Genomic DNA, 26,432 nt, shown 5'->3' with positions numbered 1-26,432 from the left:
TAGAGTCACAGATACTACGAATTGTGAATTACTTTGCATCTACATAAAAACACAGGTTAGATTAACAATACGCCCCAAATGTTGTCCCAAGTAGCCTAACAGAGTTGTCTGAATGAACAATTTCATATTGAACAATGTTTCTGATTTGTGAGCTCCCAGCATCCATTGCAACATGAATAAATTATATGGTTAAAGTTCCCATAAAGCGAATTCAAAATTGGCTAAACAAGAAATTAGTAATTTTTTAATTTAGTGAACAAACAAATTCACATTTACTAAACAAAGCAATGTTACTGAAGACAATTATTAAGCCGCTATAGAACTCAAAAATCTTACTGCATCATGTTGCCTTGATTTTTTTTTAACTTTTGCTCAACAATTCTTTTTTACAGTGTATAGTTAATTAATTACTTTTTATTAATTTGATATTTTTTAGGCTATACACCCTTAGCTGTTTTAGAAACTGTTTTGTGTTTTATAATTGTTTTTCTGTTTACATTTTACTGAAAAGACATTAAATAGCCATTTTAAATACATAAATGTTGTTGAAGCAGGCTTTCTTTATACATTATTTTATATTTCAAGAAAGGTATTCTTCCAAATCAGTGTCTATAAACTGCAGGTTCCCATTGTGACAACTTACCCCAATTAGTGTGACAACAAGCCCTTGTAAGGTAAATGTCTACACAAAAACTGACCTTAAAAAAATAAACCTTGAGAAACATTAACTGGCAGTGCAAAAACTAGCCCCAGTCTACAGATTCATTATAAAGCTTTTTGCTTTAGAAACTCTGATAAAAATGAACATACCTTTCTTTGGCATCAAGGAAAGCCTTAGCGAATGGATTGTATTTAATTTTGAGAGCAGTGATCTAAAAGAGCGTCCAGAGAGTAGTGTTATGATGCACAAGATTACTGTTCATTTGTTGCTGTACTTTTATCAATCAACAGTGTAAATGAAGAAAACACGTTACCTCTTCATTCTGGTAGGCAGTAACTGCTATGAACTGCGTCTCTGGGAAAGAGTGAGTGGTGATCATTCTCTGAGGCCCTCCAACACGCACTATATGGATACGTGGCTCATACTTGTGCAGTGAGTTCAACATAATCTATGGAAAATGATGCATATTTTTAACCCGTTAATTTACTTTTTACGCATTTGCCTCTGGTAAGCAATTTACAGAGCACAAACAGAAAATATGAATTAAATAAATAATATTTTCTCTGAATTTTTCCACGAACCTGACCACCTCCGTTCAGTTTATTTGTGAGTTTCACTTTACTAAAGGAGACTGAAACTTTCATCCAGTGCGCACCGAAGTTTGGCGAGTCTGGATGGATGTAGACGCAGCTCGGGACTTGTGGCTCCGGTTTGCCACCAGATACCCATTCACCGTTCACGTATTTCCACCTGTGATTGTCTGCTGCCACGAAATCCAGTAAGAAGGAGTACATGGCGTTTGGATCCAAACCGGACACGTTCACCTTCAGCACTGGGAACATGCGCCTGTGAATAGGGGCATTTTAAAGCATCAACACTACCTTTTTCCCAGGTAACCAAAATATGCTACTTAGCCTATACTTAATTAACAGTTTTTGATTCAAGTAAAACATATTATAATTTAACACGTCTAAATCAACCTAACTACACAAGGTTACGGTAACATTTCTTTTAATGCTCAGATCAAATAACTCGTTATAACAACTGCACACACGCACACAAATGTGTTTGTACAGGCTCAAAAATACCTGCCATTCTTGGTCACTATCATTTCATTTGTCAATTCTTTGAACTTCTGCCAAAGTTCATGTTCATCCAGACTGACTTTAAGGTCTCTTTCTGTCGGATCTCCTTTTTCGCTGCCAGCCTGAAGCTCATTTTCCACCGCACTTAATAAATGATCCACCCGATACAGCATGTTCTTCTGCGTGCAGTCACTGGCCACGGAAGCCATTCTGCTATCCAAGTGCCTCCAAGAAGAAAAGGGGTCTCCAATGTGTCCAATAGGCTATTGTGTGCGCTCTTGCGCTCCTGAAAGAGTCTTTGGGTGAGTCAAACTAGAGCAGGTCGAAGCGCTCATTCACATCTATTCAATTAAATACTCCCCAGTTAAAAAGTCTCCCTGCTTTGACCAGGACATTGCTGATTGGCTGGTTTGCGCTTTGATATGTGCCGTCTGGCAAGCCATTGGTTCGGAGATCTGAAGCCCTCTGGCAAACCAGACAGGATCCAACGAAAAGAAATGCATATTACACATATTCATAGTTAAAACGGCAAATGTAAATTAGGAAATATTTACAATTTCCTCTTTCTTACGAAACAATAAACTAAAAATAATAGGCCGACTATTAAATCCGTTATGGTAAACAAAAAGCATAGGTAACTAAATGTATTTTATTTATTTATTTCTCTCTTGAAAGAGGGTAATACAGTTATTTCCATTTATTATTATTATTATTATTATTATTATTATTATTATTAAATTGAATTTAATTTTTATTGTCCATTGTCATGGAAATTTGAGAATGGACAATTATTCCCCCCACAAGGTGGAACTGCATACAAGACAATACTAAAACATGCAAGCATTCACACTCAATATTCTACCTTATAAAAAAATACAAAACCAAGATTCCATATACCAAATACATTAAAAAGCAGTGATTTTCACTAAATAAATTACAATTACATAGCATAAAAAAGGATAGATAATTACCTGAATAAAAACCTTCAAAATCCTGCATAAAACACTAAATAAAAAATTTAAGTAAAAATAAATATGCAAATTAATTGTTCAATAACATGTTTGCCGTTGGAATAAAAGATCTCTTAAAAGCATTCTTAGTGGATCTGTGCACTCTGTAACGTATGAAAATGAAAACACTGAAAGACTTTTGCTTCTTATGTAAATACCTGCACGGCTGAGGTGTTGAGACGATCAATGTTGTAGGATGTTTATGAGTTTAAAGCCCGTGGGAATCTTTCTTCAGAGGTGACAAAGCGGACGCGTTTCAGCACAGTGGGGGTATTCAAATAGCGTAAACAACCCGACAAACCTTCCGGAACAAGAACGGTTTATGATTTCATATGATATGAATGTCAATACAGTTCTGAAATTATGCAAAACTAAATGTGTGTAACAGAATAGCAAATACAGATAAAGGCCTCAATCAGATCTTTTAACACATGACCAACATTCAAATCATGTATGGGAGATACATTTTCAACAGCATAATTATTAGAAACAACATGAATAAAACCAAGTTTAAAACTCTTATGCTAACTTCCAGTAATAGCCTATAACTGACATTATTATTATTATTATTATTGACATCAATACTTGCCTAATAATAATAATAATAATAATAACAACAACAACAACTGAAACTAATAATAATAATAATTAGTTATAGTGAATTTACAAGCTTGATATATATATATATATATATATATATATATATATATATATATATATATATATATATATATATATACATACATTTTATGTATTTATTTATTTATTCAAAAAGTTTGTGTACTTGTTTTACCAGTTCGGCGAAAGTACGAGTGAAGAGCATGCTTTAGATGAAATATGAGAAATATGAGAAGTGATGTTTAAGGAAAACAAAAACAAAAATCAAGTTAAATATCACTTCGCCCAGGGCGCCATACAAGCTAGAACCACCACTGGACGTTGCTGATATACATATATATATAATATATATATATATATATATATATATATATATATATATATATATATATATATAAACTGGTTAAGGATAAGCAAGCTGGTTCACTCTTATAATCACAGATCTAGGTTTGAAGTGGTTTCAACATCAGTCAAATTCGTCCACATCTTCATGTCAGAGCTTTCCACCTGAAACAAAACTGCAGCTGACTGAAGTCTGATTTGGAATTATTATTATTGTTCTTTTAGTATTGAGTTATCATATTAATGTTAATTGTAGGAAACAACAGACATTAACAACCTCAACAGCATGACAAGCATCCAGGTCATCTATGCATAAAGGCACCTCTGTGTTTGATGAATGTGTTTCTCCAGTAAAACTAGAGAGTGAGTCTTCTGTCCTTTGCTCAGCAGGCTGGAGGCTGAGGGCATGAAATATAACAACGTTTAATAGTGAATTAATGGACACAATCTTGAGCATGTACTGTTTATTTACTGTATAGAAATTCCTTACCTTGAGATCTGTGTATTTTGATTTCCAATGAGGGATCGTGGACTCTCAAATGTAACATTATATCTCAGAGACAGATGTGTGAGGTCTGGCTTAGTTGCACACCTGGAACTCTGAGTTTTGATGTTGTAAGTACAATCAAACTCATCAATCTCCCATCTCATTCAAATAAAAGTGTTGTAGCTGAGACCAAATGCAAACTACTTCATGTTAATCAATCACAATGCCTTTTGAACCCCAGTCTTAAAATAACAGTAAATCTAGATTTTGCCATCATTAACTTACCCCCATTCTGGTCCAAATTATTGTCAATCTTCTGTGAAAAACCAAATGAGATCTATGACAGAATGTTCAGGCTTCTGTTTTCCATATGAAAGTGGATGGTGATTTACACTGCCAAGTTCCAAAAAGAACAAAAAACGTATGTGCTATATTTTTCTGAAGCCATTGTTTGAGGAATTGACAATTTAAAGTCTTGTTCACTGATAATCTTCCCCGGAGCATGGCAGTATACATCACCATCTACTTTCATTGTATGAGAATAAAGCAGCTTGGACTGACATCTTTTTGCCTAACCTGATTTGTATGACTGAGTCCATTTTTGGCCATTATTCTGCTTGGGTTGAGAAATAAAAAAAGCTCAAATAAATATGGAATTTGTATACTGTACATTTGCATTATATTTTACTGGACCTAAAAATAAATGAGTTATGTCTCTCACCTTTGGGTGTCAGCCATGTGAGAGAGCGAGAGGTTATGCATGAGTCTCAGTTTGTGTCGGGTAATGTCAGTGGTCTTTGATTTGATTGCTGTCTCATGGCTTCTCTGTTATGAAGAAACAATCAAAACCAAACAGTTGAATTTTTGGTATGGTAGCACAACTTGTATTGTTTTCTTCTTTGGATTAAGCACTTCTACTAAGTTTCTTGGGATAAAAGTGTCTGCTTAAAGAATAAATGCAACTCTAGGATGACAAAATGTTCAAAAGGTACCACAAGAAGCATGCTGGTGCTGAACATTTCTAGAAAGGTGGACTGCAGAGATGAAAATTGAGGCACTTTAAGAAAATAAAAGGTATTTGGGTTATTAGGGACACTGTTGACTTGGATTTTACTATGTTTGATCCATGTTCAAATCTTTATCACATGTTGTGTAATAAAGATCAGATCAAGGCCATGATCAATCTTCAAGTGGATTCTGGGATCATATGTGATGGTGTGGAGCTTTGCTATTGTGTGAGATGGTTATGACATTTCTCACTTTTTGGAGAAAAAGTTGGATAAGCTTTGGACTTAATTTTGAATTTAGAAAAATTAAAAGAAATCTATTATTTCTGAATTCAACTCAATTAATAACCTAATAAATTGACACTCATGATGTAAAATTAATTGTGTCTCTGACGTTCGAAATGTCATTCTAATGCTCTGTCACTTCCCATTTCCATCATAACCAAATATAAAATAATTTGTTTTAATCTCAAACAATCCCAAAATAGAGAACAATCCCAAATAAAGAAATTATGGCAAAATGAAACCTTTCAACACTTTTATTAATTAGAAAAAATAATGAAAGCGATAAAATAAAACATATGAAGCTATTATAAAATATTCTATCACAATATTATAGAAGATTTTAGGATTTTAATATATACATATACATATATAAACTCTAATAATATCCTTTTAAACTATTATGGTTGCTTTAAAAAAAAATCAGCCTTAAGATATGAATAGTTCCCCTATTCAGCCTGTTTTGCCTATAGGCTGAAGTACTCAGTGCTTGAGGTTTCCCTTTCATGTGTCAGAGGACAGAGGTGACAGCACACGTGTCATCTCTCAGAGTTGCTGTGTTACTCAGTGCACCTCACAAGCTTTCAGTCCACAGTGTGTCGGCTCACACCATGAGGTGACAGGATATGAGAGATGCAGCTGGATCGTTGATACATGTGATCACTCGCACACCTCACCTTACGAATGATGTTAGGTGAACATGACTTACAGTTTCTACACAGCAGCATACACAATGCATAATTTTTCTGTGGTGAGGGTAATTAAAACATTAAAGGGATAGTTCACCCAAAACTGAGAATTCTCTCATCATTTACTCACCTTTATGTCATCCAAGATGTGTATGCCTTCCTCATGTGATGTCCCGTCAGTGGGCCACAGCGCTGAGTAATACCCCTGACTGCAGGTCCGCTTCAACACTTTCTGCCCGATGTTTGCCGGCCCCCCTCCCTCCACCAGACCTCTGCTTCTGTTTGCACACGTCCACTCTGACAGGGAGGTGTGAGGAAAATTAACTGCTCATGTCTTTCTCCTTCTTCCCCTTCTTTCCCGTTCATGCCACCTCTTCATCCTAACCTCTCACCTCCATGCTGTCTGGGCTGCTGAATTGCCGTCAACTACCTTCTATTTCTCTCCCCTCATTTGGCTACTTAATGGCTACTTAATAATCCAATAATCCAATCCAATAATAATCCAAAATATTTATGAGAACATTCCTTATTTCAAAAATGTAAACTTTTTGTGTTTTTCTTTTCTTTTTTTGTTGCCATATTCGGATGGTTGCACCACATGATACTGTGAGAGACTGAAGCCCCTTAAAGCCCCTTTAAGAAAAAAAAAATGAATTTACAGAGTTGGGATATTCTTATAAAACTCTAAAACCTAGAGCGGAAGATAGAAAGTCATACACATCTGAGATGGCATGAGGGTGAATAAATGATACAAGAATTTTCATTTTTGGGTGAACTATTCCTTTAATGTGACAAGTTGCTACATTTTCTTGACAATGGTATATAAATCTACAGTTAGGCTAATGAACTATTTAACTTGGTGGAAGAATAGTTTATTCTGATAATTATGCATACAGTAAAAAGACTTAGCTCTATTGAATATTGGTGTATTTGACATGTTGATCTTATCACTGTTTTATGAAAGCAGTAAGCCACTCGAGGCCATGCATTACAGTGATTTTACCACGATTAAGGGTGGGTTAGTCATTCCACTTTGCTTTGCTGTGCCTAAAAACACTTAAATTGCTTTATTGTGGAACTTTAAAATCAGGCTGTAAAACCTTTTTGGTTCTTAATCTGAATTCTCATTTTAGAAACTCACTAAATTAGTTTTTCGTCCCTATCAGTTTAAAGGGATAGTTCACCCAAAATGAAAATTCTCTCATCATTTACTCACCCTCATGATATCCCAGGTGTGTATGACATTCTTTCTTCACCAGGACACATTTGAAGAAAAAGAAAAAAATATATCTTAGCTCAGTAGGTCCTTAAAATGCAAGTAGATGTGATCTGTTTTTTGAAGCTCCAAAAATCTAAGACAGTCAGCATAAACTTCATCCATACGACACCAGCTGTTAAATGAATGTCTTCTAAAGCAACACGATCACTTCTGGTGCGAGAAAGATAAATATTGAAGTACTTTTTTTTTAACTCTAAATCATGCTTCCGGTCAGCAGCGGTATGCACATGACATAATAGCATTGACATTTGAAACATGCGAGAACTGAGACACGTGCGTCACAGCCAGAAGAGCAGAGCTGTTTACAAGTAAGAAGGAGGAACGCTGTACAGTAGCTTGGTTGGTTTTGGTTTAGATTTGTATTTATCTGTTTCTTTACTCACGATGGTGTGTAACACAAGATTAATTCTGTATCATGGCAACGCAAATACGTCACACGAGATACCACTTGAACTCCACCATCTCGGAAGCTTACTGGAAGCGATGGATTATAGATAAAAAGTACTTATAGATTGATCTTTTTTGCACCAAAAGTGACCATATCACTTTATAAGACATCAATTTAACAGCTGGTGTCATATGGATGACGTTTATGCTGACTGTCTGTAATTTTTGGAGCTTCAAAAATCGGATCACCATCCACTTGCATTTTAAGGACCTACTGAGCTAAGATATTTTTCTAATTTTCTTCAAATGCATTCTGGTGAAGAAAGAAAGCCATACACACCTGGGATATCAAGAGGGTGAGTAAATAATTAAACAATTTTCATTTTGGGGTTAACTATCCCTTTAAATGAAATTTTCTGAACTTTATGTGTTCATGTGAGAGTGATGGTACACATGACTGCTGCAGGTTTGTTTGCCGCCCTTTTCCCCCTGCTTACTGGGATCAGAGACTGTGGTTTCACACTTACCTCTGGAAACATGAGCTCAGTTTCGTCCTGTCCCCGGCTCTGTTTGCTCTGGAGTTGGCAAGAGTTGGCACTCGATCCACTCCATCTTACTGAGACTGGCATCTGTGAAAAGCGTAGACAGTACAGACAGAAAACTACACTACAACACCTCTCTCTGAACGCTAGTTTTCTACCGTTGAGACCCAAGGGGAACAGAAAGTTGCATTAATGAACTTGGGAGAACATCCTCTGAGAATTGTAAGACCATAAAAGGGGCCGTGTCTAGGTGGTAATCATCCTATCTGGAGCCCTGCAGCAACCCTATCCCTAACCCTACTCCTCATACCCCTACATTTACCCCTATATTGTACTTATCACTGTACCTATGCCTAACGCTAACCTTGAAGCAGCAAATGTAAATCTTGTGACAGTTTCATTGGTGATCTAGACACAACCAATAAACTGTTGTAGAAATTATTCTGAGCTCTACATGGTGTAAACTGATAGGTCCTAATAGCATGTAATCTGTTAGCCAGCTGGCTCGCACACTCCATAGCCCAAGCTGATAGTTTCTTTGACATGTAATCTGTTAGCCAATCAATTTGTGTACTCTCTCTTTGTGTAACATTTAAATTGCGACAGTTACTTGAAGGAAAGCCGGTTTCTCTGCAGGATGCTACATGATTTTTCACTCTGACACCCTCCTCCTCCCCAGCATCAAATGTCTATATATGTTTCAAGGGGCTTGCATGTATGTCTACTTGTGGAACAGCAGCTAGAAACAGCATGTCTTATGTATGTCTTATTGTCCAACAGCATGTCTGTGTATGTTCTAGCAATAGCAAGTCTACATATTAACAGCGTAAGCAGATCTAGTCCACCAAGACTAAACCTAGAGTTGTCATGACCAATTTGACTGAATATCCTCTGCTTTATTGAGAAGATCAGCATGGTTATTTACCAGCAAACATTTTGGTCATTGGTCTCCAGCATGGGTTTCTGATGTGCTGGTGTGCTCACAAGGCCCCTTGACTAGCTTTAAATGCAAGACTCTCTAGGTCAAACATCCTCACCAGTAACATAATGCTGGACAACCAGCTTTACCGGCTAGGACTGGCAATTTTATGTTGCTCCACCTGCTAGTCCAGCACCATAAAAGCCCTGACCACCACAAACTAGAGAGAACATGGAAATTCGTGCTCTTTTCGGCATGGATATTAACCCAGTCTGTATTTATTGCAATGCTGGAGTAAGCTCCATTGCAAAATAACCAATACTTCCCTGAATAGAAGCATTTTGGATTACAGGTGTAAATTCTGCACCACTAGCATCAGGTGGAATTGCAGAAAATATATGACTATTTTAAAACCGTTTTCACGAACACTCCACCTGTCTCCCATTGGTCAAAACATATTGGCTCTAAACACAAACACAATGCTTGGTTGGCATGGCTTTGCTCTTCCACCCTTGAGCTCTCTGACTGAAGCAGATCTTTACATTTTTCCTGCCTAGCAGCATGGCCAAGCCAGAGTGATGCATGCAAGAGGCCCTTGAAATGAGTGTCAGGTTGTTAATATATTCCTAATGATGTGCTACGTCTACAGAGGAGCCTCGGACATGGCCCAGCTCACACCCGATAACACTGCACACCCAGGTGTGGACACACTTTGTCTGCAGGGTGCAAACTGGCCCTCCACAGCACCGCAGTGCAGGACGCGTTTACTCACATGACTGTGTAGCAGCTAACAGGCCGTTAACAAGCCTGTACACTGCACACCAGCAAGAAGAATGAGATGAGAGTAAAATTTACAATTTGGTGGGGTAGGGAATAAACATCATGCTGATAAGTGCATTTAGCTGTAGCAGACCACAAACACTGGATTTCAAATAATTGTTGTGATTCTAATAATGACTTGGGTGTTTCAGTGGACAAAGTTAATCAGAACAGTTTGTTCCAAGTATTTTTTTCCTTTCAAGCCAACTACTGATGTTCAGACATATTTGACCATCCATCCTGAAAATAATTAGGTGTGAAATTCAACATGGCCGATAGATATTGTGACTCAGTATCTCTCATAGAAACCAAACAAACCAAGGAAAATATAAAGAGAAATAGAGTCAAATGTATCATTTATAGCACTCAAATATATCTACAGTATTTCTAGACTCAGCTCTAGTTATTGTGGGGGGTTGGACTTTATTTTTTCTTACTGTGTAGGAACAAAATGAGGTTGCACTGAAAAAAAGAAAATAAATTTGGCCCTTGGTAAATTGTATGTTGTCAAATCTTGCTCTTTTTATTCATTTTAATTATGTTTTCCATTTCACGCAATAGTAATATGTTTCTTTTAAATGAATTCTCTATATTTTATATATACTTATTTTAATCATTTAAAGTCAACTAGGAAAAAACTTGAGTTGTTTTAGCCAAGACTTGTGTGAGGGAGGGACTATATACACTGCACACCAGCATAGACTCTCACCTTAATATTTAATAACGTAAGCCCGGACAAGGTATGGGAGCTTATGTGGAGCATAAATAGTTGTTGTTTGTAATTAATAATGGTTATTGTTGTATTTACAGTTCTGTTTAATGTTACCCAATCTGTTTACTGGTAAATTGTGCTATTTTATTTGAAGTCACCATCATGGCGATTAGTGATACTTCTCATTAAGATAAACCTGGTTTTTAACTCATACCTTCTTATTAAACAATACATGTGTAGTATTAATGAACTCTATTAGTATCTGACAGAAATGGGATTTGAGACAACCATTTTTTTTGCACTCTGGTATAGCTGTAACTTGACGGACAATATAATGAAGATAAGTTTGTATTGAAACTAAGTAAAATGAACATGATTATATCTTGTTGGATTTACTCAATATAATTAAACAGTTTTAACCAAAAAATTATAAGTATTTTCAGCTCATATCTTCAATGTAGCTAGATAAACCAATTATGGGCAACCACTTACCTTAAAAAAAAAAAGTTTAAAAATATTTTTCCCAGTGTGCTCTTTCATAGCTCAGGCTATGTAGTGGAGTTCTCAATCATGTTTCTTAGTTAAAATTCCTTAGGACAATAAAAACAAGTGAGACAATTGCTGACATCCAGTGAGAGAAGAGCTATTTAATTTATGTGGATAGCATAGCTCAGATCATTTGATCTTTGAAAATTTGTATTAAACAATTGGGGGATTGGTTTAAGGATAGGCATTGGAGGGGTGGTAGGCATTACCAGCAAGATAGCTTGCCTTTTCTAACAGACGTAGGGTAGGAGTGCTCATGGTTGGCTCGAACCCTGGCTGTATGGTATGACCTGTAAAGGAGGAAGGTCTTGATGGGAATGCAAGAACGAGAGGCAATGGAAAGGATCCAGTGTCCAGCTGCGGGGGAGTGGCAGGGAGACGTTCCGACTGCTGGCCCATCACCAGGAGATGTTCCGGGTTTAATGGGGTGAAACATCTCTGATGGGTGTCTCCCTGCTGATGACCCCGTCGACGGTAAGCACTGGCAGAGGTGCGACAGCCAATATTGCCTAGCAGGTTTAGACATCTACCTGTGCATCTGATGAGTGCATATTGAACATTTTTTTCAGTGCTGACTTTTAAATGTGGACTTTGGCATCTTTGTAAATCTGAGCATAGAGATATTGCTGAGATGTCTTCTAAAATTCAAGAGGGGACACATGTGAGATTAATAGGGTCTTTTTCTCTGAAAAAACATCTGAGAAGGAGGAGACTTATGCAAAAGTCTCCACTTACTCTCAGTGTAATCACATTTCTGTACAGGGTAAATAATTTAGAGACTGAATTGAATGCAAGATATTTCCATATGGTAAAAAAGTCACATAGGTTATTAAAGATAAATTTTGGTGCAAAGATGACAAGGAGGCTGTTTTTAGTGCTGTTCACTTTTGATCAAACTTACATAGCTAGATACATAGACAGACAGACAGACAGATGGCTCTACAGATCACTTTTGGCGAACTCTGTGGACATTTCACCCGGAAACTAGAGCCAGCACGTGCAAGTAGGTATAACTGCAGGCCAGAGACCTCCAAATGGGGGCGGAATCTCCAAAAGAGGATGGGATTACACAAAAAGGGGGCGTGGTTACTCCAAAAGGGGGTTGCGCCAGCTCCAAAAGGGGGTGTCACTTCCACTCACGATTAAGGTTAGGGAAAGGGTTAGGTAAGGGGCTCCCTATACCTTCAGTGGTGGTTTGGACCGCCCCTTTTTGCAGCAATGCCTGCAGCTATACCCTTCTCAACAAGTGCCCAAACATTCAACTTCCAGCTTCAGCCACTGGGGGCAGTGGATAAAATTTCAGTAAGAACAGAGCGATTTTAGCAGCTGTAATTTCTGGCCTACTGTTTTGGAATTTACAGTGTGATCAGTCTATCTGATGCTAAAAATTCTGATATTTTACAGCAGTTCAATTATAGATCCTTGAATATATTTTTAGAGGTTCGGGGAGCTCTTTTCCAAAGAGCTTTACTCATTTCCTGAGCTGTGGCACAATGTGACATCCCAGGCCAAATTGGTCAGTCTCTTTTGTGTGTGAAATTAATTAGACATACTCTCCAGGGTTATGTTTGTCAATGATGTGCTGACTGAAAGAGTCCCATCCACTACAGGGAGGGAGGGGGTGCTATTTGGTCATCTCACTGCTACGTGAACAATCAGTTCTCTTTTCCCATACAGCTGAGGTATCACTGGCTTCCAGCAGAAGGGGTGTAAGGGCGTAAAGGTCAGCAGGGCAAACAGCATGAGAGCTGAAGCCTTTTCAACCCCAACAGCATTACAAACACTTTCCCCAGGAGTTAAATTGTAGGATTTCATTATTTGAAAATGAGTATATGAAATTTTCTAAGAGTATATGAAAAGTACCTAAGAAATGCAATGCAAAGAAAGGAGAAGGTAAAGTCAATAGAAAAGCACCAGTGAATTGGTTTAGCAGAAACGTACATGCTTGTGTTGTGATGTGGTTTCATCAGGTGAAATCTGAAGTTTTGGTGCAGTTCCAGATATCTGCTTTAGCAAACTCTCTAGAGTACATCTGGATTAGAATTATAGTAGAACTCTGCCAGCATAACAGTAAACAAGAATCCTAATGTTGTTTGGGGTATTTTGGAAAGCACTTACAAAACAGTACTGTGGCAGTGCCTTGGTGATAGTATCAGATGGTTATGCCATCTGATGGTTATTACCATATGGACCATAGTATTAATAGAACCAGTAGAAACATTTCGACAGACCTACTTATTTGTATTACTACATTTCCCCACATGTTAGAATATAAAGTCATCAAAACTATGCATTTCCACAAATGGAGATATGGGAGTTATGTAATAATCAAAAAGATTTTAAACAAATCAAAGCTATTTTATGTTTGAACTTCTTCATAGTAGCCACTCTTTTTCTAAACTACAGCTCCACACTCTCTGTTTATTCTGTCAACCGACCTCATGAGGTGCATGCAAACAATATTAAAGGAGTTCCCATGTATGTTTAACACTTGTTGACTGATTTTCCTTCACTATTTGGTCCAGCTTTATTTTTGCAAATAAATGCACTGGTAGGCACATTTTATATCTCAAGATCAAAAAGACCTTGTAGATTACCATAAATATACAGCATCTTCCTTTTGATAATAAATATGTAAAAATATATTGCCATAGGCTTCACACTGAACACAAGCTTTTTAAAATAGCATTTAATCTGGAAAGAGTGCCTCTTATATCTATAGTGGTATTATTCTTTCACAGTAGATATACTGTACAATAAACCCTTAATTTTGAGTAAGAATTTAAGAAAAGATGATAATTGGACTACTTACAAATTGTGTCTTTTTTGTTTCAATTTGTATCTAAAACATTTTAATTTCAGAATATAATGTCTGCCGGGCAGTCGAAAAATTAGCAAAAAAATTCCATTGACTTCCATTGAAAAGGTCCCCACACAAACCTCGGGATCAGGATATCATAGAGACTTTTATAGTGTTTTTTTACTTCGGCCAATAAGCCACCATCTTGCAACAATTTAGTAAAGCCCTAGCACCCACCTAGCAACACCTTAGTAACCACCCAAAATACCCTGGCATTCCACAAATGTAAACAAGTATTATAAAATTTGATACATTTTTTTTTTTTTTTTTTTACTTATTAATTTATCACTATTGTGGAAAATCCAAATGCATTTTGACTAAACAAAGTTTTTCCACTGTTTTTAACTCTAACATGGTTCAAAAAAGTCCAGGAGATCACAGAAGGGACAAATGAAAAGATTTTTAAGATCATGAGAATCCTAAAGTCAATCATGTGTCCAAACTTTTGACTGGTACTGATCAAGGAATACTATACCATGCCCATACCATGTGTATTGCTTTAAATATCAGTCAGTGTGGAAAAATCTCAATATCAGTTCTCACCCAATTCCTGCAGTTGCTTTTCTAGTTGATATGTGCTTCTGTGTTGCTCCACCCAGACCCTGAACACCTCCTGTTCCTTACAGCTCTGGAGACACCCGAGTCAGGTCAGCTGTCTTTGCTGTTCTAGAACCTCATGAAGGTCAGATTACAGATTAGAGAGACTTAAGGCCCCAGAACATTTACGGAGAAGTTCTTTGTTCTTTGTACAGAGGTAAAAAGGCGTTCGAAACAGCTTAGCAACAACATACCGTTTGTAAACATTCAGACACTGGCCACACCGCTGGGGGAAGCATTTAGAGGTACATTTAAAAATGAGGATGCTCAAGACTACATGTAAAACATCAACTAATATGACATTAAAATGTATTATCAATGACTTCATGCCTCATTTTATGAGTAGAAATCACACGAGATCAATAAAAGACTCGATGATGATTTATAGCAATATACATGCAGTAGATAATGTGTAATTTTTTATATTTTCATTCTGAATCTATTCATTCACACTAATGCACTAAAACGCTACAGTATACGCAGCCATAATATACGCCGATTACGCACTTTACATTATTGTAATTTTGATGACACTGATACTACTGCAAAGATGGCTGCATAAAAGAGTGTTAATGGGTAACAAAAGAATGATGATAGGCATACCTTACTTTAGGCATAGGCCTATGTGTGAACGGCTTTCGTTTGCAGACGGCACATGAGTGAAGCAGCATTTGAATGGGCACTTAAGAGTATTAGAGTAGATTTTATTCCTTTTGTAGACTAACTGAACAAAAAAATTGCATGACATCACTTGGAAAATGTCTCTATGGGAACGATTGTTCAGAAATTTGCACCGGCTCGCTAATAACTCTGCATGCCGCTGTGTTCATGTTGACTAATCTTAACTGACTGAACAAAAAGTTCTGGCAAACTAGCCTCAAACTTGCCACAAATTTGCCACTCATTATTTTCACATGCAAGTGAGCTTGTGATTCTCTACAAATGTTTGCCAGAAGTTTGAAGATCTTCACCGGTAGTGGTGAACCTGCAGCAAACCTTTGGCCAACAATGAACAATTTGCCGCAAGTTTGCTGCAAATCTCATTTGCATGTGAAAATGATCAGTGGCAAATTTGCTGCAAGTTTGCAGCAAATTTGCAATGAACTTCCAGTTTTTGCAAGGGCGGAAGTAGTTGTCGGCCTCAAAGTACGTAGAACTCCAGGTCACACCTACCGATGATATTGACCAATGGCAGTAAGAAGGTGTTTAGCAGCCGATAAGAAGCTTTCCTAAAAGTTTGCCCTGACAAACTGTTACGAACCACCTAAACGAACTCAAAAACATCTTCTTTTTAAACAGATTTTGTTCTAAATGACGTCACAGCCGTTCGTTTTTCGAACGGAATGTTGGGGCAAAAATCGTGGTCCTTCCTAATCTTGTCACAAAAAACCTGGAGAAAATTTATTGAGAGAAAACTGAGTATGCATGATGACTCACCAGGTAGTGGCATGTTTTATGTAGAGCCTTCAAGTATGTGTCATCATGGGTGAGGGTTAACCTGGTGAACCTCTGCATGGTTGCTCTCTTCTGTGACTGAAAAAGTATATTGAGGATGGAAAGATGAATTATGAAAAGGCACAACAACCCACTCAAAATCATTTTGCAAAAATGTAAGTATAGTAACGTGATTCTATGAGACCATATTGCAACTTTTTAAAATCTCGAATGATCAAGAAAATTGATTCCTCATGATATGGCTTTTTGAGAAGATTTCACTTGAGATTTCACTTTCCAAAGGTTAAGAACACTGAGAGGGCACCTGTAAGGTGGTGGGGGGGGGGGGGGGATTCTCATTATTGGGGGGTTAGGCTGGGAACCCCCAGCACACAAAGCATTGACAAGTAAACATGCAACCACAGGAAGCCATTAACTGCAACAGGGAACAATTAGGCCCCAGCAGGTGTCCGTCGCTCTGCCTGCTTTGGTCTCAACTCATCCTCGTGAAGTTAGGGCTTAGGCTGAGGAAACAACAGGGCAGTTTCATTTGCTCAGCAATTTGTACCAAAGGTTTCCTACTGACAGGCTCATAAAGTCCTTTATAGCCATCCATTTGTCCTCCTCTCCAGAGCTGGTCATTAGAGCAGACAATTACAGCTGGCTAAAGAAGTCTTGCTTTTATAGAAGGAGATTGATAAACCGAAGTCTGCCTGACCCCTCCCCCACATCCTTAACCCCCCAGTGATTGTCCTCAACCCAGACGGCCAAAATCAAAGTCAATCGCAATTCTACACCAACTGCATCCCCATATTACAATGAGGGGCTTCCTCAATTCTATGGACTTCAGGGTAACTTCAAAGTAGCACATGGGAGCCAGGCATCTACTGTCCTACAATGAGTTACACTACAGTGTAATTGACATCAAATGGAGCAAATAGAGAGAGAAGTTTGGCAGTGGATATCTAATACTTCTAAATACTATGTGCACTGACTGCCCATGCAATTTTTTTGCACATTTTAGCTTGTATTTACTTCAGCCAATCCAAAGGAAAGTTATATTGCTCAGAGGTTGCTCTTGCATGACTTACTCAGTTATGCTTCATTTAAGTAGCCTATCAACATTGTCTCCTTAAAGTCTCCTATAATTTCCTTATAGGAAATATAAAAATAGACACTTATGAGACAACTGTAAGAGTAAATCTATAAAATTAGATAATGTGGTCTTGGGAAATTTGGCTGAGAAATGTTTGAGTTCATATTGAAATCTCTGAATTTTGATTGCAGACTTTGGGAACTTGGCAAATCTGAGCACACTTTGAGACATTGTTGAGATCTCATGTGAAACATGTGAAACTCAAGATACATGGGAGGTTACTTGGTAAAACAAGTCTCCATTTGCTCTCCATTTAATCTTATTTCAGTCTAGGAAAGACATTTGAGAAATCAATGAGATCACATTCAGTATGTGAATTTTCCTTCTTATGAGAGTTTAGCAAGGTAAAGAAAAGAAGTAACACTTTACATGAATGTTCCCTTTGTTAAGAGTTTATAAGAGGGTTCATTAATGACTTTACAAATGCATAATACATCATTCATATGCAGTTATAACAACATGCATAAAAAGGGTGATTTTCATGCTATACCTGCCAAATAGTGAGCCGTTTTAAATACTTAATTACACTTACTAAAAATTAATATAATGAAAATGTACCTTAATTTAGAGTGAACATATGAAGCACTTAAGGAGAAACCTGTACATAATGTTCAGTATGGTTTAATGGTCAATAGGCTTTATTATATGGTATATGCTGTAAATGAGCATGAAGAGCTGAAAAGTGTGTTTGTAGAGGACTTTAGGTAACTAGGACTAGTCAATTGGGACGCAAGTTGGAGTTGCACCATTCTTTTGACATCAACATGACAAGGAAAGTGACAACACAAGTGAGTCAAGGCATTACAGTAATTATATAAACACAAAGCAAAATGACAAAATCCTTCCTTTTAATCTCACTATAATAGTCGATTTTTGCTGTATTGTGACAGAAATTATGAATCAGGGTACTTTATTTTTTTTAATATAAGAATGAATAAGTGTATTTGTTAAACATGTATAATATGCTAGTTAAAATGCTCACCCAGTAGGCAAGTTTGCAAGAAAGTCCCCCCTTTTTCATGTTGTTATAACCTCATATTAATGATTTATAATGCATTCAGAAATTATTTAGTAGTAATTAATGAACCCCTTTATAAACCCTTAACAAAGGGAACAGTAGCTAATGCAAAGTGTTCCCAGAAAAGTAACTTTTCTCAGTGCCATTTGATGCACTAAAAACAGTCAAAGTGAGTAAATATACTATCAGTATTGTACAATTCTCCATACAGTTGGTATTGTTGTAGTCTGGAAAACCATCATGAATATTTCAACACAGAGACTTCCTGTCCTGCGATGATGGAGAGAAAGGAAATGGTCTAAACCTTATTTGAAATGTTAATGGTGCCCCACTGATGTAGAAGTGCATGTGTATGTGTCAGGTGGGTGTGCTTGGCTTTAACGCTGATGTCTGAGAGCACATGTTAGATGTGTGAAGTTGACATGTAAGTTGGGTATACCATATACACATTTAAAGATGAATTAAGAGAACTTCAGTTTTACAACCCCTTTTATGCTTCTCTGGATGAATAAAATGTTAAAGTAAACTTCTGATAAAACTCACGGCAAGGACTGTCATATACAGTATTGTTATAACTAGTTCCTAGTCGCCTTATGGGGAGACTGGGGCTAGTTGTCACATGAGGAACTGGGCAATTTTTCTGTCACTTTAGTTTGAGTCAAAATTCCAAATACACAAATGATGGTATTCTCTAGTAGTCTACATACAAATGTAGTTGTAATTAAATTGGTTACAATCTCCTAGCTCAAAACTGTTTTAAATCAGGACTCATTGTTTTGAATCAGGGAAATTCTGTCAAGCTACAATTTCAACATTATATTTTTTCTGTGGCTGTTGGGTAAGCAAGTGAACACAATTAAACCACACTGAGATACATTAAGGAAAGGGTCAACTTTCTAAATTTAGCTAAATAAATAAATACTTCATTTTAAATACAGATATGTTGTGGAAGATGGCCCTCTTTAACTTTGGTATTTCCTTATTTCCATAAAAAGTTTTTTTTTTTTTTTCTCAAATTAGTCAATAAACAAAATTTTCCCAGTTTTTGACAATCACAGTGTGACAACATGTCACAATTTTATTTTCTATAAAAATACAATTAAATGAAAATATATTTTTTTACATATCACAAAATAACCAACGATGTTACCATTGCAAATGTCTGCTTAAGTATTGATTTTCATTGTATAGATTGCATGCTGAAGATCAAATAGCTAAAAACTTTTATAACCAATGCAAATAGCTTTTGGTTTGGCATTCAGGGAATATAAAAAAATTGGGTGGAATTGATTTCCTATTAAAAATGTGATTTCTTCTTTTCACCAACATATTTTGCTTTATTGGAAATATACAATTTTGTCCCACACAGGACCCCTATTTAGAATAACCGATTTATTCTCTCTAGACACAAGTCTCTGTGCATTCTTGATTGGCTTGAAAATGAGATTTGTTCTGTGCCTCATTTAATGAATGAAGATGGAAGTCTGTTAACTTTCAGGGATTTTTTGTGTACAATAATATATATATATATATATATATATATATATATATATATATATATATATATATATATATATATATATATATATATTGTGACCGTAAACTATTTGAGCTTGTTATACCATTTCAAAAAGATCTTCCTTTAGTACAAAAACTCTTTTGTGAACTCCCTTGATGGTTCATGTGAGCTCCCATCACTTTTATTTAATGGTAATGACCTTAGAACAATACTTCCTAACAAACTTATTTGTTCCTGCTTTAATTCTACATTGTATCCTACACTTCTATACCATAATGGTATTCTGCAAATTTATGACAAGCCAACTGTATAAAATGCAAACCCATCATATTAGGTTTCCAGTGGCTCCTAAAGCAAAGGAAACTCGTTTTAAAATATTTAGTAATGTACTGTATATCCTTCAAGATATGTTTTGTTGGCTGGAAAGAGTGGTCCAGTCCAGTATATGATTTCTAGAAATCATATAGTATTTGGTGTGTTGTTGGATGACAAGAAGACAGAATTTTTAATTAATGTATTGTTTGTTATATCTGTAAGATTTTTTTCATAAATGCAAGTGTATGAATACAAATCCTTAGCTTTCAGTCTTTAAAAAATATTTTATTTGTAACTATATTCCATCAAAATTATACAAGACCTTAATTTTTTAGATGAATAAATAGACCCCTCTTTTTTCTCTTATTTATTTATTTATTGATTTCATTTTAGTTTTGTTACTTTTGTACTGTATTTGTACCAACTGCGATATTACATATTTTAATGTATGTGCCTTGCCTTTATTCATTCTGCTTGAATTGCCATTATAAATGTATATCTTATTGTGATCATATATATATATATATATATATATATATATATATATATATATATATATATATATATATATCAATCCCTAACCCTAAGTTTGCTTAAGTATAAAATAGGTCTTGCTAAAATCACTTTATTGTTTCTCCAAAATCTTCTGTCAGTGCTTCCCTCTGCTGGTTAGATTCAGTAACTGCTCCTCCCTCTCCTTACCCTCTAAGGCACACAAGTTAATAAATTATGGCTTCCAAGAGAAAATACCTAACCAACAGTGTTGCCAGTTAATTACTGTAAAACAAAGCCCAGATAGGTCTAACAGTGTATCTGGGCTCATTACATATCCTGATTTCATGCCAACTTAGTGTTGCAAACGCTCTGATGTGGAGTCCAAGACAACAGAGCAGAAAAATGATTCAGTAATGTACATTAAAAGAGAAAATTGTGAAATACAAATCATCAAATTTCAAGAAGTCTCCAGAATGTTAATCTTTAATAAGCATTAATGAGGTGTAAACGAGGTGTTCTTTGTTTGACCAATTAAACTGGCATTATTTGAAACAATGGCATGCTTGACTTTTTCAACAGTTCATGTGCACAAGCTGAATGCAGCCTACCTGATCGAGAAGAGCTTTCCGTTTGCTCTCCACCATTTCAGAATTCCCAACACAGGCAGTAGACATGATGAACACCCACCCCTTTCTCCTTCTGTTGGGGCTTTGCTGTCACCTCTGCCTGTGAGATTCAGCTAAATTGGGCTTTTGAGGAGAAAACCAGTACTCAGTCAACAAGACAGACTTTAGAATACATTAGTGAGTAATTAGCGTAATCATTTCCAACTACATTAGTTTCCAAATGTTTCCAAAATGTTTTAAAAGCTCAATACAGTTCCTTTAAAATGGCAAATAAAAATGATAGTAACACATGTTACAGAGATGTTTTTAATGAGTCATTTACACCAAGACAGAATATTTGTTGTAAATGTTGCAATTTTGAATAAAAAACAATGGATTCCCAAGGACACTGGGCATTAACATTCGTCTATAAACAAACCAATGATTTTTCTATGGAAAGCAGTGTGTTTTCTGAGTATATTATTCGGTGCTTGATCAAAAAGATTAAATTAATGTCATAAGCTATACAGTATGACATTTACAAGAAATAACCAAAGCACATGGCCAGATTAAATGTTTCTCTTTTATGTTTTTAGTCAGTGTGCTAACCGATTAGCCTGCAAAGCTAGCATTCAATCATTTACATTAACATTTAGCAGACGCTTTTATCCAAAGCAACTTACAAATGAGGAACATACCAAGCAATTTGTCATACAAAGTCAACAATATCTGCAGTATCTCACTGCCACGTTCTAACAGTGGCTGGAGTAGTAAAGATGCTAGCACAGAAGAATGAGACAGACAAGGATTTTATTTTTTTAATAGTAAGTGCATTTTGTGTGGACTGGTTAAGTGCTCACGAAACAGATGTATTTTCAGCTGTTTCTTGAATGCTGAGATTGTATCAGCAGATCGTGTGGAGGTTGGAAGCTCATTCCACCACAGAGGAACAGAGAGAGTGAATGATTGTGAAATAGACTTCGTGCCTCTCTGCGATGGGACCACCAGGCGACACTCAACGCTTGTACATAGACCTAGAGGAGTGAATCGATGTAAGAGGGTGCGGTTCCATTGGCTGTTCTGAAGGCCAGAGTCAAAGCCTTAAATTTGATGTGGGCAGCTACTGGCAGCCAGTGGAGTGAAATCAAGAGTGGGGTGACGTGAGCCCTCTGTGGTTGATAGAATACCAGACGCACTGTAGCGTTCTGGACCATCTGCAATGGCTTAACTGTGTTAGCTGGCAGACCGGCCAAGGAGGCATTACAGTAGGACAGTCTTAAAATGACCAGAGCTTGAATCAGGAGCTGTGTAGCATATTCAGACAGGAAAGGTCTGAATTCCCTGATGTTGTAAAGCATGAATCTACAAGACCAGGCGGTTGTTGAGACATTGGCAGTAAAGATAAGCTGGTCATCAACCACAACTTCCAAGTTCCGGGCTGTCTTGGTTGGCATTAGTGTAGTTAAACCAAGATGAATAGAGAGGTTGTGGTCAACAGACAGGTTGACTGGGATCACAAGAAGTTCTGTCTTGGCAAGGTTGAATTGTAAGTGACATTCCTTCATCCAGGCTAAGTTCTCCAAGAGGCAGGCAGAGATATGAGCTGAGACAGTGGGGTCGTCAGGCTGGAATAAAAGGTAGAGATGCGTATCATCTGCATAACAGTAGGAGAAGCCATGTGCCTTAATGATAGGTCCGAGTGATGTAGTGTAGATTAAGAAGAGGAGGGGTCCAAGCACTGATCCCTGAGGATCACCAATTGTCAGCTGATGTGACTTGGACAACTCTCCAGTTGACCTTGAAGGATCTGCCTGTGAGGTATAACTGAAACCATCCAAGCGCAGTTCATGCATCCCTTACGGTTATTGAGCTATCAATTTTGCGGCTAAGCTAACATAGATCTGCACAATTACTTCATGTACTGTAATTATATCAAAACTAGGGCTGTCAATTGATTCAAAAATGTAATGGAATTAATTACATGATATGGTGATTAATTAAGGCAGATGCTAATTGCACCCTTGTGCAAATAATGGTATATGCCATTTACACCCCAGTGCAAATAGTGGCAGATATTATTTGCACCCCAACCCTGGTGCAAACAATGGTAGATACTAATTGTACCCTGGTGCAAATAGTGTCAGATACTATTTTCACCCAAATTTAAATACTAACATATGGCATATCAGTCCCTCCAGGATTTTGCGATTCAACCAATTCATCCAATTCAACCAATCTCCGCATTATTTGCGGTAGCTTGCAATTTTTTTTATAATTTCCACAAATGTTCCACAAAAAATGTAAATATAAGGGAATCCCATCACTTTTCTTCATGTTTGACAGCGGCAAAACAAATGCTTGAAAAGCCTGAAGCAGTTACAACATATCCAAATGCACAGCTGCCATTGTATCATCTCCATAGTAATGGTGAAGCATCTCCACCTCTTCTCCACAGTGCGTTCACTATCAAAATCCTTGTCTAAACTATCGCGGGACGCAGACAGCACACATACATCACAGCTAGCGTTTAATCATCACACTGAGTGCTGCGAATGAGTTTATACAAAGAATCCCTAACATTCACTTAAAATCCCCTTTAGTTGTGTAGTAAAATGTGAATAGAATTTGAAGTGCTATTAATACAGTAGGCTATGAATCTGAAAATGGCAATATATGCTGAACACTTGTATGCTGAAAGTAAATGTTCAAAAATGTTTTTACTGATATAAAAAAGTCACATACTGTATATACTTATAAGCAACATACAGTTGTGCTAAAAAGTTTTCATACCCTGGCAGAAATTGTGAAATTTTGGCATTGATTTTGAAAATATGACTGATCATGCAAAAAACTGTCTTTTATTTAAGGATAGTGATCAAATGAAGCCATTTATTATCACATAGTTGTTTGGCTCCTTTTTAAATCATAATGATAACAGAAATCACCCAAATGGCCCTGATCAAAAGTTTACATACCCTTGAATGTTTGGCCTTGTTACAAACACACAAGGTGACACACACAGGTTTAAATGGCAATTAAAGGTTAATTTCGATGATACTTGAACAAAAATGAGCTGCATGGTTGAGTTGCCAGAAAGAAGCCTTTACTGTGCCAATGTCACAAAAAAGCCTGGTTACAATATGCCTTGCCAACACCTTGACATGCCTCACAGCTTCTGGCACACTGTAATTTGGAGTGACTAGACCAAAATAGAGCTTTATGGTCACAACCATAAGCACTACGTTTGGAGAGGGGTCAACAAGGCCTATAGTGAAAAGAATACTATCCACACTGTGAAGCATGGTGGTGGCTCACTGATGTTTTGGGGGTGTGTGAGCTTTAAAGGCATGAGGAATCTTGTGAAAATTGATGGCAAGATGAATGCAGCATGTTATCAGAAAATACTGGCAGACAATTTGCATTCTTCTGCATGAAAGCTGCGCATGGGAAGCTCTTGGACTTTCCAGCACGACAATGACCCTAAGCACAGGCCAAGTTGACCCTCCAGTGGTTACAGCAGAAAAAGGTAAAAGTTCTGGAGTGGCCATCACAGTCTCAAACGTGCGGTTCATGCAAGACGACCAAAGACTTTGCATGACCTGGAGGCATTTTGCCAAGACGAATGGGCAGCTATACCACCTGCAAGAATTTGGGGCCTCATAGACAACTATTACAAAAGACTGCACGCTGTCATTGATGCTAAAGGGGGCAATACACAGTATTAAGTACTAAGGGTATGCAGACTTTTGAACAGGGGTCATTTCATTTTTTTCTTTGTTGCCATGTTTTGTTTTATGATTGTGCCATTCTGTTATAACCTACAGTTGAATATGAATCCCATAAGAAATAAAACAAATGTGTTTTGCCTGCTCAATCATGTTTTCTTTGTAAAAATGGTACATATATTACCAATTCTCCAAGGATATGCAAACTTTTGAGCACAACTGTATTTCAAAACATGACAAAAATGGCATTTTTCATATATGTAACATATGTTTTTTTAAACACTTGTGGAATTTAAATTTGTACATAAATGCTCAAATATATGAACTTATTGTATTTGTTCATATATGGCCATGTATCAGATTTCAGTAGCAGACAATGTAATAATTGCAACAGGCATAATTATTGAATTCTCATTTGTGTTTTTAGTTTACAGATTTATTGCACATCTTTTTTTAACCTGAGAGAAGTTTTCTTGCATTGTCTGAGGCAGAACATTTTAATAAAAAAATAATTCCTAATAATTCCCACAGGTTTCACCTAAATGTATGATATTTTGTGTGCATTTTTTGGGTTTTTTTTTTTTTTTTTGGTTGCTAACTGCATATTCAGTTATTATGCACTAAAATATTTACATGTAATTACATTTACAATGTAATTAACACAATTACAGAGATATATAATGATGATTTGTGAGTTTTCACTGCAAAACAACCCAAAAAAATTGTGCAAATTGCATCGCAAAATTTAAGAAAAAGCTGCAGCAAATTCAGTCATTTTGGGCCGCAAAAATCGAAAAAGTAATCCTGGTGGGACTGGTATATGGGCATCACTGCAGTGTGTTTATTGTGTTTATTTAGAGTCCCACAGACACGCTATATTAACCTCTACCCTTAAACCTAACCTTAACCTTACCCTAGAAAAAATAACCTTGGTTTTACTACAGTAACCATGGTTTTACACGTGAATGAGTCCGATACAATATATAATAAACTAGGGCTGCGAATCGATTAAAATGTTTTAACTAATTAATCGCACAGTTTTCTGTAATTAAACACGAGAGAAGCTTAAGTGTCCATTGCCAATGTCTTCTTAGACACTATTAATACAGATATAAAACATACTGAATGCTGAAGTTTAATTTGCAAACTTTTAAATCTCAAAACTTTTATTTTCTCTGGCTGCCTTTTAGTCTCTATCGCGCACACGCTGGCTCTCTCTCATGCTGTTTCGCTTTTGACATTGACACTGGTTCATTCTTTATGGTAAATAGATATGCTGATATTGTATTTACTGACTGTATTTATGCAGATTTGAAGAGACTG

The 26,432-nt window shown here is 36.7% G+C and overlaps 1 protein-coding gene across 1 annotated transcript in view; it reads right to left on the bottom strand.

Annotated features, from left to right (window-relative positions):
• Positions 1-21,507, bottom strand: part of LOC127413936 (T-box transcription factor T-like) — a 28,859-nt gene extending 7,352 nt beyond the window's left edge. The window contains exons 1-10 of the mRNA XM_051651516.1: positions 21,388-21,507; positions 16,280-16,375; positions 14,789-14,911; positions 8,375-8,476; positions 3,802-5,028; positions 2,915-3,057; positions 1,750-2,211; positions 1,243-1,507; positions 975-1,109; positions 811-872 (exon numbers count right to left, since the gene is read on the bottom strand). Of these exons, the coding sequence (XP_051507476.1) occupies positions 811-872; positions 975-1,109; positions 1,243-1,507; positions 1,750-1,955 (668 nt within the window). The 5' untranslated portion in view covers positions 1,956-2,211; positions 2,915-3,057; positions 3,802-5,028; ... (2 more) ...; positions 16,280-16,375; positions 21,388-21,507. The remainder of the gene's footprint in view (positions 1-810; positions 873-974; positions 1,110-1,242; positions 1,508-1,749; positions 2,212-2,914; positions 3,058-3,801; positions 5,029-8,374; positions 8,477-14,788; positions 14,912-16,279; positions 16,376-21,387) is intronic.
• Positions 21,508-26,432: the final 4,925 nt, after the last annotated feature.

Source organism: Myxocyprinus asiaticus, chromosome 23 (genome assembly GCF_019703515.2).
Source record: "Myxocyprinus asiaticus isolate MX2 ecotype Aquarium Trade chromosome 23, UBuf_Myxa_2, whole genome shotgun sequence".
Classification (NCBI taxonomy): domain Eukaryota; kingdom Metazoa; phylum Chordata; class Actinopteri; order Cypriniformes; family Catostomidae; genus Myxocyprinus; species Myxocyprinus asiaticus.
The sequence above is the reverse complement of the archived record's forward strand: the minus strand, read 5'-3'. Positions and strand labels throughout refer to the sequence as shown.